This window comes from Etheostoma spectabile, chromosome 15, assembly GCF_008692095.1.
Source record: "Etheostoma spectabile isolate EspeVRDwgs_2016 chromosome 15, UIUC_Espe_1.0, whole genome shotgun sequence".
NCBI classification, from domain to species: domain Eukaryota; kingdom Metazoa; phylum Chordata; class Actinopteri; order Perciformes; family Percidae; genus Etheostoma; species Etheostoma spectabile.
In genome coordinates, this window is record NC_045747.1 from 18,410,998 (window position 1) to 18,424,943 (window position 13,946).

General features: G+C 39.9%; 2 protein-coding genes and 1 long non-coding RNA gene across 6 annotated transcripts in view; 1 reads left to right on the top strand and 2 right to left on the bottom strand.

Annotated features, from left to right (window-relative positions):
- Positions 1-2,430, bottom strand: part of tmem220 (transmembrane protein 220) — a 3,280-nt gene extending 850 nt beyond the window's left edge. Inside the window, exons 1-4 of the mRNA XM_032538211.1 lie at positions 1,901-2,430; positions 1,769-1,798; positions 1,632-1,692; positions 753-876 (exon numbers count right to left, since the gene is read on the bottom strand). Coding sequence (XP_032394102.1) covers positions 753-876; positions 1,632-1,692; positions 1,769-1,798; positions 1,901-2,002 — 317 coding nt within the window. The 5' untranslated portion in view covers positions 2,003-2,430. The remainder of the gene's footprint in view (positions 1-752; positions 877-1,631; positions 1,693-1,768; positions 1,799-1,900) is intronic.
- LOC116703461 (uncharacterized) overlaps positions 1-13,699 on the bottom strand; it is a 21,864-nt gene extending 8,165 nt beyond the window's left edge. Inside the window, exons 1-2 of the long non-coding RNA XR_004335442.1 lie at positions 13,690-13,699; positions 2,501-2,506 (exon numbers count right to left, since the gene is read on the bottom strand). This is a non-coding gene — a long non-coding RNA (uncharacterized LOC116703461). The remainder of the gene's footprint in view (positions 1-2,500; positions 2,507-13,689) is intronic.
- The window catches only part of map2k4a (mitogen-activated protein kinase kinase 4a), a 30,431-nt gene that overhangs the window by 12,550 nt on the left and 3,935 nt on the right, over positions 1-13,946 (top strand). Inside the window, exons 2-10 of one of the 4 annotated variants that reach the window (XM_032538205.1) lie at positions 3,721-4,011; positions 4,884-4,919; positions 5,913-5,945; positions 8,528-8,630; positions 8,741-8,915; positions 9,613-9,732; positions 9,810-9,929; positions 10,022-10,073; positions 10,188-10,315. In XM_032538205.1, coding sequence (XP_032394096.1) covers positions 3,861-4,011; positions 4,884-4,919; positions 5,913-5,945; positions 8,528-8,630; positions 8,741-8,915; positions 9,613-9,732; positions 9,810-9,929; positions 10,022-10,073; positions 10,188-10,315 — 918 coding nt within the window. In that variant the 5' untranslated portion in view covers positions 3,721-3,860. Of the gene's footprint in view, positions 1-3,548; positions 4,012-4,883; positions 4,920-5,122; positions 5,413-5,912; positions 5,946-8,527; positions 8,631-8,740; positions 8,916-9,612; positions 9,733-9,809; positions 9,930-10,021; positions 10,074-10,187; positions 10,316-13,946 lie in introns of those variants that run through there. The other 3 variants (XM_032538207.1, XM_032538206.1, XM_032538209.1) reach the window with 3 other exon arrangements.

Genomic DNA, 13,946 nt, shown 5'->3' on the forward strand with positions numbered 1-13,946 from the left:
TCAGATATGGACATTTTTTTAAAGGGCTCAAATTTGACCCGAGGACAGGAGGAGGGTTAACCATTGTGCGTAATAGTCAGATCTCAAATCATAAAATTGTATATTCTTATGCATACTTAGAGTTAACAAAAGTTCCCCCGGCCTTTATAATAGTCATAAGGTAGAGCATACATATTCTCAAGTGCAAAAAATGCACAAACAAGTGTGGAATGCTTGTTAGAGGACTACAGTGCTGTTTTTAAACCCTTGTGTGGTCCTCCAGGGTCAAAATTAACACGTTTAAGACACCGTTATTAACCTTTTGTTGCTTTCTACAATGTTTTGACACTTTTTTCCCCCATTACCACCAGTATATTCACCACTAAAACCAACGTAATAACACTAGTTGAACAATAATATTTTAAATTCATGGTCAAAAACCTCATTTACATGAAATGATCTAATTTTTGTGTTTGAAAAAAAGCAGGAATTATGAAGTTAAGATCAGAGAAACAATTGCTAATCACAGACATGTCAAAGTTTATACAGGATCGTGCTATAACAGTGAATGAAAACACCCCAAAATTCAATGAAAGTAGAGATCTGATCTTTAATTTCACTTGCGAAGAGCGTTTTATGGAACCACGTCATTTTGGGGCAATTTGGTTAAAAGAAAACCAAAGATCTGATGTAGAAATTAAAAAAAAAAAAAAAACGGGACAAATTTGACCCAAGGACAACAGGAGGGTTAAGTAAAAGACAGAGATCTATACCTGCCCTGCTCCTGTTGGAAGATCTCTGTGATCCGTTCTCTGTAGAGTCTCCATCCCAACATGGCAACAACGGAGCTGGAAACCATCACATGGAGATCAGCAACACGCCTCCATGGCAACGTCTCTGCAAATAAGGAATAAAAACATAATAATAATAAACACAGATCTGCAGCATCTTGTAGCCTACTGTTCTAAGGGGTGAGCTTTATATTCAAGATGCAGTTAAAAAAAATGCTCATTGACAATCAGAGCTGTCAACATTCCCATCAAACCTCAGACCTGCTCCTGCTGCACCCTGCTGGCTTCTTGCCTTGTGTGTGTGTGTGTGTGTGTGTGTGTGTGTGTGTGTGTGTGTGTGTGTGTGTGTGTGTTATTTTGTGTTGTGTGTTCATGTTGTCTTGTCAGCTATGTTTCTAGTGTACATTTAACTTCCCTTTTCTTGTATTTAACTTTAATAGCAGTACACCGAATGTAAAATAAATTGTAATTGTTATATTGTTATGTCATGTATAATATATTGTAATTGTTATATGGTTATGTAAATATGTAATTTTACATTTTTTAGGGTGACTTTTACCATCTATCTAAGGAATGCAGAAGAAAAATAGCCTCTTTTGGTTAACTCTGGCGTATTGACAGAAATATGTCCATTAATATGCACTGTCCCTGTATAAATAAATAATAATAATAAAAAAACAATATGAGCTGTACGGTCATTATAAAGCCACTTGATGACGCTATATCAGCAATGGGGGGGGGGGAATCACGTGTGGAAAACAGGAAAGGAAACTCCGAAAGTTACTGGGCTTCAATGTAATTAATTAAGATTTTAATTCTTAATATATGCATCTACTTAAAACCCCCACTGTGTAGGCTTACCTGTCAAATGGGGGGTCAAGCCAATGAATGCACACAGGACTGCAGGGACACCATAACCAACCTGCAACAGAAAATAACAAATCACATAAAGAAAATGCCCAAAGGGCAAATGACGTGCGAAATAACTGTAATCTTACCATCCATAACCCTGCGTCTGGATCATTGATCTAGAGTCAACACACAATACATCTGGTCAATGATCACGAGTTATGCATATAAAACATAAAGGCTAGATAAATACAATAAATGAATGAAAAGTGAAAGCTCACCTGTACATATGTCGCAAGAGCGAAGAATAAAGACATGAACAAGTTGCAGACTCGCCACATGACAGATAGCCATGAGTTCACCTCTTGACAAACTTCCCCCATTGTTGTTTTTAATCTTTCCCTTCCCCACCCGGGCCTGCGGGACGCGTAGACATCAGAAACCAACGCTGACCCAGTCCTTCACGTCTGATTAAACAGTAAGGGGTAGTTTGATATTGACTACTTCTGCATGTTGCACTGACATGTTTGGACATAAACCATAATCCACAGATGATTTAATATCTCCATATCCATAGCGAGTCACTTTTTGACCTGATATTAGCACGTAAACCATCATTTTACACGGATTTTCTTTTGTTTTTGCAATTTTCGGTTGCATAACTGTCAGAATTACACCCAGAGATACAGTCTTATAATCACCGTTCTGTTTTTATATAACAGAACTATCTTCTAACGTGGGAAAAAGGCACAATACAGATCTATTTTCATTAACTACGTTGGATTAAAGCCTGGACGTTCTCTGCCCTGACTGCTCCGTACAGCAAAACGAGCACACATTCTCCAAGACCGCAGTGACGTCAAGGTACCCATAAGGCACACATAAGACTTCCGATATTTCTTTACAAAATAAAATCATTGTTGACTACATTTTGAAAAGACATGTATTCTTCATACTTGTATTTTTTATTTATTATTATTATTATTAGTTACAACAAACAACGTAAAAAGGCAAAAGATAATATGTAAAGAGACAGAATAACAATATATAAAAACTCAAAAAGTAGAAAATGTACACGTTAAAAAATTAACAACAATTAACAATTAACAGCAACTTAATGGTAGGCAATATACTGTATGTATTAGGGGGTCCCTGGTCTTTCTCTTTCAGTTAAGGGGTCCTTGGTTTAAAAGAACATTGAAGACCCCTGGCCTATATGATTCAGAATTGTGCCATACAGCATAATGAGTACTTACATTTTGAAACTCAACGTCTGTACTCCAAACCTATAAAAGTAACATCTTTTTTTCCAAATATAAATACTACTTTCACCACTGCCGGTATGCCTATACTTTTTTTTTTTATTTGAAAATAAATTTACAAGATTCAGTCATTACAGCTCAAAACATAAAATTATAAAGAAAGAGATTGCAACTTATTTAATATGAGACCAGATAACTGAAGTATTAATTAAAATATAAACGGAGCCGTAAAGTGAACAAAATAAAAATAATAAAAAATGAATATATAAATAAAAATGTGACAGATTTACAAACCTTGTTAATAAGGAACAGATGTTGTTAATTAAATAGATTGGAGTGTACATCAGATATAGTTATATCTTTCTTATTTGGTACTAATTTAAGAGACTCAAAATAAGTCAGTTTCAAGTTGGAATAGTTCAAAGCATAGTCTTGAATTTGAAAATTTTGATTTATGAATATGAACCTCATCTAAAAAAATAAAAAGATTAACAATATTACATACATTTCTATCTTTACATTCAAAATAGGTAATAATATGTTTCCCTCCAATTGTGCCGGTATGCCAATACTTTGTTTTATTTTGAAAGAAACATAGCATAACATCCGGTGCAGTCTTGGCTAACTGTCGCTAGCTTGTCGTTAGCTTTGGGGCGAAGTTGTGGGTGTTGACATGTCAGTGTCACTTGGTCAGCTGATTGCGGCTCTTAAAGCTTCTTGGCTAGTACAGCTAGCCAGCTTAGTTAGCTTAGCCTAGCTGGATGTTTGTTTTTGTTAACGTTACTCCATAGCTACCTATTAACGTAGTCCGAAACTTCTTACAATTCTGAACATTTCAGCGCCTTTTAAAACTACTCTACAGTCGCCACCGGACCGTTTTGCGGCCTGAAGTTGCCGTCAGGGGGGCAGGAATTATTGTGGCAGGGAGGGAAGGGTGAAGTTGCTCTCCGTGTATCTGCATTGCAGCCCGGTGCTGCTGATGGAATTCAAACACACAACAATGGCGACTCCCAGTCCTAACAACTCAACAACATCTAGCAGCCACAACAGCAGCAATAACGCAGGATCTGCACCACACCATCATAACCAATCCCAATCTCAGCACATTACAACAATGAGCAGCATGCAGGGTAAGTGGAGCTAATGGAACTATCTGCTTGTTGCTGGGAGCTTCCATTCTGCTGCAGTGAAGGTTAATGTTAGCAGGGCTAGCCGTGGGAGGCTCAGGCTACTCCCAGGAATGAAAGAAATATTCCCAAAGGAACGGATATATAGCAGCTTTTTTTTTTTTTTCTCCTTTCAGGAACGTGCTGATTTGTCAATTGTAATTAATTGGACAGTCAATTATTTTTGTACGAAATACGTTTAACGTCTTATTACCATTTTGACATGTTGTCACATTCTGTTCTCTCCCGTCGGGGCAAAATCTCGCCAAACTCCGTTTCAAAAATTGGCAATTGCACGTCGCAGCTATGTCTACATATGTTATAGAAGCATATAAAATCTTTCTTTTTTAAAAAAAATATTTTAAACCGTTAATATGCACTATTCCGCATAGATGTAATCAGTGTGTCATCGTGTATTTGAATTGCAGCTCCCATGACGTCTGTTATTCCTAAATGAGGCTCCATGCGTCTTCCACACAAAAACAGTGGATTGCACTTCCCTTCTCACTCTATGCCAGTGTCAACCATGCCGAATGGATCAGAATACTTTCACCGTTACGAAATGATGTGTGAACCCATGATCAATTGGGTGTTTGGGGTTGGCAATATGGAAAATCATTGAATTGATTGTAAATATTGATGGGATATCCATCCATTAACAGCACCATTTGCCACATTATCAAGCATTTGTGAGTACATGTATGGAGTGAGAATCCTGCTCTGGGCTTTTGAGATCTAAACCACAAAAGTCTCTTCACTCCAAACACAAAATCGAAATTAAATTCTCATAATAGTGCTGTATTTCTGTTCAAACATTGTCTCATTTTAACTTTCAGAGTCCAACACCTGCTGGAGATGTCAGAGTGAAACAGGTAGCTACACACTTTATTGATTCCGTAGAGTAGAATAAGCAGTTTTGATTAGAAATCCAGTTATATTTACAAGATGACAAGTTCTGGGAAGCAAAATGCATAAAAGATAATGATTTGCATACGTAGATAAGGTTGATAAGGTTCAGTTTGTATACTAAGCACTTTGAGTTATTTTTTGATTAACTTTCACTTGATGGTTTAATAAATTAATATAGTTCGATGTATAACTGAGATGCATGCTGATTTTACTACCCATGGTTCCCCTGATTACAAAGTAATAGATGCTACTTTAATACATCCTAACAGTAATAATAACCAATGCTTTAAATACTTTGATTTATTTGATTTTATAATCATAACCTATCAGGTATCTAATATGTAGCCCTGTTGTATAATCCTGTACTTTAATTCCCATTTCCCTGACCATGTCTCACCTTTTACCTTACTGCTGCTAACTAATGATTTCTAACTGGTGACATGATGCTGAATGACGGTGAGCTGTCCCAAGAAAATGTTTATTAAACTCTAATGTGTGTTTCCCACGATGGTAATCCATACTCATTTGTAGATCCCTTTTTTTATGTTTCTTTCATCTGCAGTTAATTTTGCCTCTCTACCTTTTTGCTGTTCCACTGACTGACATACTTCACCAGACTCCCAGTTGTTTCATAAATGCGTGTGCATGCTAATGCATTACCCTCCAGGTGATGCATCTCACCTGCGGTAGATGTGTTTGACGTGTCAGCAAAGCAAGGCCAATTTCTGGGATTACTTGTCAACCCCCCCTCCCCCCAAATAACTGCGGGATTCTTTGTAGTCCTGGTTTTTTGGGTGAAACGGACACCTTTTTTTTTTTTTTTTTTTTGCAGGAAGAGATGGATTTAGATGAGGGAGGTGACATTAGGTCTCACTAACAAAGCACTCTCTCTTAGAGACGACATAACACGTGAAGGTGAAATATGAAGAAAATAAAAGCTGTCTTCTCACCTCTAGGGTTTCAGATAAACCTGTCTGGAGCTCCCCCAAGTAAGCCAAACCTCTTTTGCTTCAGCACCAACAGTTCTCATCCCTTTGTTTCCGCCTGACAGTCTGGTATGGGGGAGTCTGTCCTGCTGTTCTCAACTAATCCAAGTCAAGACTTCTGATGGGTTCAAGTAGGCTTGTGCCGGTAGTTAATAGCTCAGCGCTTAACATAACTTCCTCAGATAACGGGATCTGATAAAGCTGCAACATTTATTTAAAAAAAATCAGTATTAGTTTTTTATTTCTAAATCCCTAATAATTCTTCGCTGTGCTGTCTAAAAAGTGCAGTTTGATTTCCTACTGATTAAGCAAGTTCTTGCCAAAAAAAATTACAGGTAAGTTGTTTTTTCTCTCATCGGCACAAGCCTAAAATTCAGAGCTTCCATTGATATTTTGGCACAAGATCCTCTGAATGTTTTTTTTTTTTTTTTTTTTTACTGGCCTTCCTCGGTGTGAGAGAGGAATCCTCCCAACTAAACTGTGTTTTTATTAATTCAATTGTAATGGAGGCTCTCCCTAACTGGTTTTCAGTGTGCAACTAACAAGCAAAAGTATAGTGCCTGTGGTGTTGTCACCTTTTGTTTTCCACCGGGGTTGTCTTTGTTTTTTTTATTGGCATGGGTGCACCTGAACATAGCACTTGCTTGTCGAGACATGGTACACACACACACTCCAGAGTTGTCATCTCAAACGGTGTTTTTGCATTCAAGCCGATTGGAATTCAAGTGCACACATTCTTGTGGTACTGTGGGTGGAACGGTGCGAGCGTGGAGCGCTGGCCTAGGATTGGAAGGTGAAATCAAAGCAGTTGGCCTTGAGAAGCATGGCATTTATTATTAAGTGGTTTCTTTTTCCCTTTTTATATTGTGTTCATGTGTGGGCTGGTGTGTGTGTGTGTGTGATATCTGTTAATGTAGGTGTTTGGGGTTTTAGCAGCATGCTACGGTTCCGTTTCTGCATCAAATATAGGATTTACAGATATGACTAAGAAAGCAGTGAATTTGGTTCTACTGAATTCTTCGGAGCAGGTGACACAGATAAGATCGGGTCGGGTGATATGACAACTCATACGCTGAGATGAAATACATTTTCAACTGGCGTAGTCGTCATATCGCAAATCAGAGAGCAGAATGAAAAGTAGAATAAAGGTTTCTCAAATGTGGAAAGCACTAAAATTACCCACTCTTAAGACCTTTACACACTGGGTGCGTGAGGAATAAAAAAACAGAAAATTGGTAAATTCTCAGCTGCATCAAACTATTTAGAACATCAGCGATCAGAATATGCGAGAGTTGTTCGATAAACGGTTTAAATATTTGTGCCAAAATCTACCACGGCTGGTTAGGATGTCGGGGGGGGGGACAGTTTGAAGTCCTTCTCGGGATGCTGCTCAAGCAACGAAATCACGTTCTGTGTGAAAGTACTCATGCCAAAAACAACAGTTCGGAAACAATATGTTGACGTGCAGATTATTGACACACAAAACAATGGCCCTGGTGTGTAAATGCCCTAAGACTATTACAGTAACTGGATTAAAGTCATAATGTAGACAGCTTTTTTAAAAGTTGAACTGATGTTTTAAATGCTGATTTAATGTATAGTACAAGAGTGTTATTCTGCAATTTCCTTATTGTTAAGAAATTCCATAAAAAGACCAAAACTAGCGATGATTTAGTCTCACTGGTTCCTTCTGTATAGTTACACTTCAAAACAGAAACAGCTGGTCACTGTAGTTTTTAGCACACAAACCAGAGTAAATAATTCTTTTGTTAGGTGTGTGTGTGTGTGTGTGTGTGTGTGTGTGTGTGTGTGTGTGTGGTGTGTGGGTGTGTGTGTGTGTGTGTGTGTGGGTGTGTGTGTGTGGTGTGTGTGTGGTGTGTGTGTGTGTGTGTGTGTGTGTGTGTGTGGGTGTGTGTTGTGTGTGTGTGTGTGTGTGTTGTGTTGTGTGTTGTTTTGTGTGTGTGTGTGTGTGGTGTGTGTGGGTGGTTGTGTGTGTGTGTGTGTGTGTGTGTGTGTGTGTGTGTGTGTGTGTGTGTCACACACACACACTCCGTCCGTCCCTCCCTCCCTCCCTCCCAGGGCAACGGTGTGGCTCATTGATGTGTTTTTAACAACAACAGAGCTCTATGGCACAGAGGAAGAAAATAAATCAGGCTGTGATACACACACACACCTTCTTAATACATATATTCATTGTTGGTTTTGGTCTTTTAAATGAGATTTGTTGACAAGACAAAAAAAAAAAACTATCACCAGACTTATCCATGGCTCATCGGTGAGTATATTTATGGACATATGACAGCAAGTTTTGAATTTATTTTTTTAAACATCCATATATGGTGATGCAGATGTTGCCTCTTATCCCCTTGTTCTATGGAAAGCATGACATCCATGGATTTGAGTAAATTTGGATAAATTTACTTGTCTCCTCACTCCCTCTGTTATCTCATTTTATGGTTTGTGTTGGTTTTGTCATTCTATCCTTCCATGTGGGGTGAGTTTGCTTCCAGTCTTGCTCAACCCTCAACATGTGTTGCTTGAATTAACATCTGATCACGTTACCATTTATTTTTTCCCCTGCTCAGGTAAACGCAAAGCTCTGAAGCTGAACTTTGCCAACCCTCCGATCAAACCCGCGACTAGATTCACACTGAACACGGCCGGGCCGCCCTTTCAAAACCCGCACATGTGAGTAAACCATCACAGTCCTGGAGAGGATAAGTCCAGGGTTACTATATTTAGATATTTTGCTTGTTTCTGTTCTCTTTACACTCACGTCCACTTCTGGTTTCGGGCAGAGAGAGGCTGAGGACGCACAGTATCGAGTCATCGGGAAAGCTGAAGATCTCCCCAGAGCAGCACTGGGACTTCACAGCCGAGGACCTCAAAGATCTGGGCGAGATCGGCCGCGGGGCCTACGGCTCCGTCAATAAGATGGTGCACAAGCCGAGTAACCAGATCATGGCGGTCAAGGTAATTGACCTTTTTTATGATATGTAGATATCCAGATGCAGATTTGATGTCGACTACGTGCAGTGGTGTAGTCAACGTGAGACTCAGGTATGTGCAGTAGACCTTTACCCACCAAGAAAGCTCCAGGATTTCCCTATACCCACTTAAAAATGCAAAATGTATGCAAATGGATATTTTAAAAATAAAATAACGATGTTATGAGCGTTGGCGTTGCATAGTCTGTCCACAAGAGGGCGCGCTACAACGTCCCTGTTGGCAACACTGATTATTTTTTTTGTTAGTGTGTTTTTGTTCAAAGGACTTTAAGTTTCATATCTTAAGTTTGTATTTGTCTACATTTTATTAATCAGAACTTTAGTATATGTTATATGTTGATGTTCTTCTGTTGTGACAATAAAACAAATCATTAACATAAATAACTACAAAAAACTGTTAGTCTTTTGTTACGCATTTCTGAATTTTTTTGTTAATTAAATATTTGTATCGGTATCAACCTTTGCTCAAAACTTCCCTGGGGGGGGACACCCAGACCCCCCCACTTTGAAATGCGCCCCCTCCCCCAAAGGCAGATTCTGGCCTCTATCTATATGTGTGTGTGTATATCTATCTATCTATCTATCTATCTATCTATATCTCTCTCAACAACAATACATTAGACGCCACCAGTGACTACGTGTCTGTTAATCTTGTTTCGCAGAGAATTCGGTCAACGGTTGACGAGAAGGAACAGAAGCAGCTGCTGATGGACCTTGACGTGGTCATGAGAAGTAGCGATTGTCCCTACATCGTGCAGTTTTATGGTGCTCTGTTCAGAGAGGTGACCTCAGCTCTCATTTCATTATCAAAGTGATGCGTTGGAATTGAAAACTCGCGACTGACTCTCTTCTCTTTCAGGGCGACTGTTGGATTTGTATGGAACTTATGGCTACCTCGTTAGACAAGTTTTACAAATTTGTATATTGCTCATTAGACGACGTGATTCCAGAGGAAATATTAGGGAAAATAACATTAGCGGTAAGTCGTCGTGGCGATCCTGTCCCACTTTTCACAAATAACGACGCCAGATGTTCGACTCCAGCTGCTAAATCCTTCTCCGTGTTTTGCAGACTGTGAAGGCCCTTAACCACTTAAAAGAAAACTTGAAAATAATCCACAGAGGTAAGAAGATACCTGTGTTATTATCTCCAGTCTAATTTTGTAGACCTTCAGGTGTCTTTTTTTTTCTTTTTCTTTTTTTTTTTAAACCACCCGTTTCTCTTCACCCTCCTTCAGACATAAAGCCGTCAAACATCCTCCTGGACAGGAACGGCAACATAAAGCTGTGTGACTTTGGCATCAGCGGTCAGCTGGTGGACTCCATCGCCAAAACCCGAGACGCAGGCTGCAGACCCTACATGGCAGTAAGTCACAACAGGTTTCTGAGAGATAAGCACATCCAGCATGAGAAACCAGGAATGTGATGCTGAAACCTAGTCTTGCATTGCCAAACCTACCTCCACAGGGCTGTGGAATAAGGTCTGGCTACACCACACATACATTCTGGGACAGGACAAAGAAAACCAACCACTGGGTTGTTTGCTTATCTTTAAACCAACCACAATTGTCTTGGGCGGCGCTATGCTTCAGACACACGCTCTGTAAAATACTCTCAGCAGGCAACTTGTTTTGGTAAATATCGCCACGTACATTATGAAATGAAGGTAATGTGAGCTGTTAGCTGGATACGTGTTTTTTTGTGAGAGAGATGGGGGATGACACCGCAAAGGGCCACAGGTTGCACTCAAACCCGGGCCGCTGCGGAGGACTCGGCCTACGTAGGGCGCACGCTCTTACTGGGTGGTGAGATAGAGGCTGCCCCCCTGGATACATGGTTGAACCTAATGTGCGACCCCGTGTAATTTATTTTATTTCTCCGCCAATTGGTCCCAAAATGTCCCGGTTAGATAATAAATGCTGTAAACATTTTCTTTTTTGGGGGGAGGGGGGGCACTTTGTGCGTTTGAAAGCCATGATGTCTCTTTGTCATTGGTGGGCCAAGTTCTCTGGGCGGGCAAAGCAGAGAAAGGGGAAGTAACCTTGCTCCTTATTACACCTATCGCCATTTCAAACCACTGGAGGACCATAGGCAGGCTGGGGGAACTCATATTAATGTTAACAAACCTCAAAGTGAAATTTTCATACAATGGGACCTTTAAGAGTGTAGCTTGCTAGCTCAGAGTTTGTTTGTTGTTTCTTGATGCGAACAGAGTTCCAGAACGGCAACACACAGAGAGCAGAAATGGCAAAGCCTGACGCTCCGGACGTCTGATCCTGGAAATGGACTTCCATTAATCCAGACTAGCTGAAATCAAACTCGTACACCTCTTGGCAAGTTGACTAGCAGTACAAAAAAAAAAAATCATGATTGTGGAATACTTCTCAAAGATTGTGTAGTGCACAGGGGCAGTGGTAGAGGTTTGATCAACAATGGGTCTCCAAAGTAAAAAAGACTCTCCTCAATATAGCTTCTAGCAATTGTATTCTGTTTGTAAATCCCAAAACTCAGTAACATAGGAAAAAGATCACTCAGGGCAGGTGTCTTGACTCGTTTGCTCACACAGGACAGAAGTTATATTTTGGAGTGTGTGTATAAGATAATTCTAGTGAATGACTAAGACCTGTTAGAAAAGGGACATGAAGAAGTATCTGACCTTAACAACAGTAGATGGTTGTAATGCATCAATAAGAATCGCTATGCTCATTAACAATTTTTTGTTATTTTTTTTAAGACATTCACAGTTGAAATGCCTTCTGAGGCCACAGGCGATATGATACTAGCTTTGAAAATGCAAGAGTCTTGAAATGCCAACGGCAGTGAGTGTTTGATGACTGAGCCAGAAAGTGAGTTTTAAAAGGCCCGAAATCTTGATCAGCAATACTGGATTGAGTGTTTGGTGCTTTTAGTGCCGTGGAGCAGGAATAATCTCGTTACCCATTGCATCTTAGTACCATTAACTGACCGGTGTTGCATTGGAAAAAGAAACTTTATTCATGACGGTGACAATTTCACAATATTGCCTAAGTAATGAGTACATTTTCATTATTGATGTAAAGGACTTTCTTATAGTTTAGGGGCTGGGGAAAAAAGCATGGACAAAGCTAAAGCTCTACTCGACCGGTGCCCTGTGCTTTTTCCATAGCAGAATCAGTACTGCCTCTGCCGTGACCTAACACGACACACACACACACACACACAGAATGTCAAAGGTGTGTTGTTTTTGATTTTTGGCATGTGGCTGTTTCCACAGCCAAAAGACACATTTAGTTTCAAAAGAAGCTGGAAGGAGCAAAAAACCCCGCTGGCTAAACTATTTAAAACACAGCAGGGTTGTTCAGGACACCCCGGTCTGTCGCTAGCGATGATGACACAGTGATGAGTGACGATTCTCTCCAACCAATCAGCAGTCTGCAGGTTTTTACTTCACCTTTCTGGATCGCCTCTGCTCGCTTAGAACCTCGACAGAGGTGATACTAAAAAAAAAAAAAAGTACCTGTAGACGGGTACCAGGGACTTTTTTTCATAATGGAAAACCCAAAAAGTCGAGCCGAGGAGGTACCATGTGATGGAAAAACACCATTCGTCCCTTTTTACGTGGGTCAACCTCCAAAAAGACATTCATCTGTGCCCTGATGGACATATCTTTTAAACTACACACACAGCCAGTTTTTAACACAGGCTGTCTGTTAAAAAAAGTCCCACAATTTGCCACCGTAGATAAGCAAAAAAAGAATAGGCTGAAGATGGAGCTTATTTTTTACTAATTACTTCCAATCCTAGTAATTTTCAATTATTGACATCACTTCATAACCCTTATTTTAATTTATTTTTTTAAATTTAATAGAGACATACACCTTACATCACATCACATACTCATTAAGTTCATTCCATAATTTAACCCTAAAAAACTGAAACCCATCTATATTTTACATTAGTCCTCGCTTTCACTGTGAAATGTGAAAAAAATAAATGTTTTGACCAACATCCCGAGATATTCAGTGGCATCTCTACTGCTTGTTAGTAAGAGCCTGTTTTGGATGTGCATCCTCTGTGTGTGTGTGTGTTGTGCGTAAATCCATGTGTACACACATCACTGGAGAGCACCAAGTGCTTGGCGGTTCAAAGAGGTGATCTCAGCGTGTCCTCATCACTCGAGGTTATTTTTTGGCGTGGGGTTACACCCCACCCCCTCCCCTTCCTCCTCTCTGCCCCTGTGGTCTCTCCACAGTAGTTTCCATTCTAAATTTGGTGAGGCACTATCAGGACCCGGCGGCACCCAGACACACACACACACACACACACACACACGCTCTGCCCTCTGACAGGCCGAGGCAGGAAGCTCCATTCATGACGAGGTTTCACTCCGGAGCTTCCCACGGCTGTGAGCTCAGGCGGCAGGAATCTCGGCTCCAGTTTCTCGTTTCCAGCTTGCCGACTCTCTCCAGGTGTTTGATCACCGACTGCTGGTTGCAGCAGGTTTAATGACGTAGACAAACTGACCTCAGGACAGCTGGGGAGGCTGACTTATTGTTTTTGTTTGTTGGCTACAATAGAGTACAAACAACATGATCTTTTACCTTGGACAACCTTCAGGGAGGCATGAGTAATTTTGATTTTCACAGAACCGGTAGCTCTTATTCTTCACTTATGATGATTATTGGGTGTTGCTGTTCAGGACTTTAACGATTATTTTTGTTATTTTGATTAACCTTCATATTGTCCTCTTGTCTAATTGACCCGTTTTCCTATATTAATGTTCTTTTTAACCACCCAAAAAAACATGATCGATTCCACACAACGCTCGTTGGCAAGTACTAAATCTCTACTTTCGGTAATTTTTTGGGGTGTCTTATTCAATTTGTGCTTTTGAAATAGTATTAAGTAAAAGTTGACATACTTTCTTTTAATTTTAGTCTAAATAATTGCTAATTCCTGTTGCTAACTCAATTATTTTAGGTGTACTTTCCTATAAATGAGGTTTATTGACCATAAAT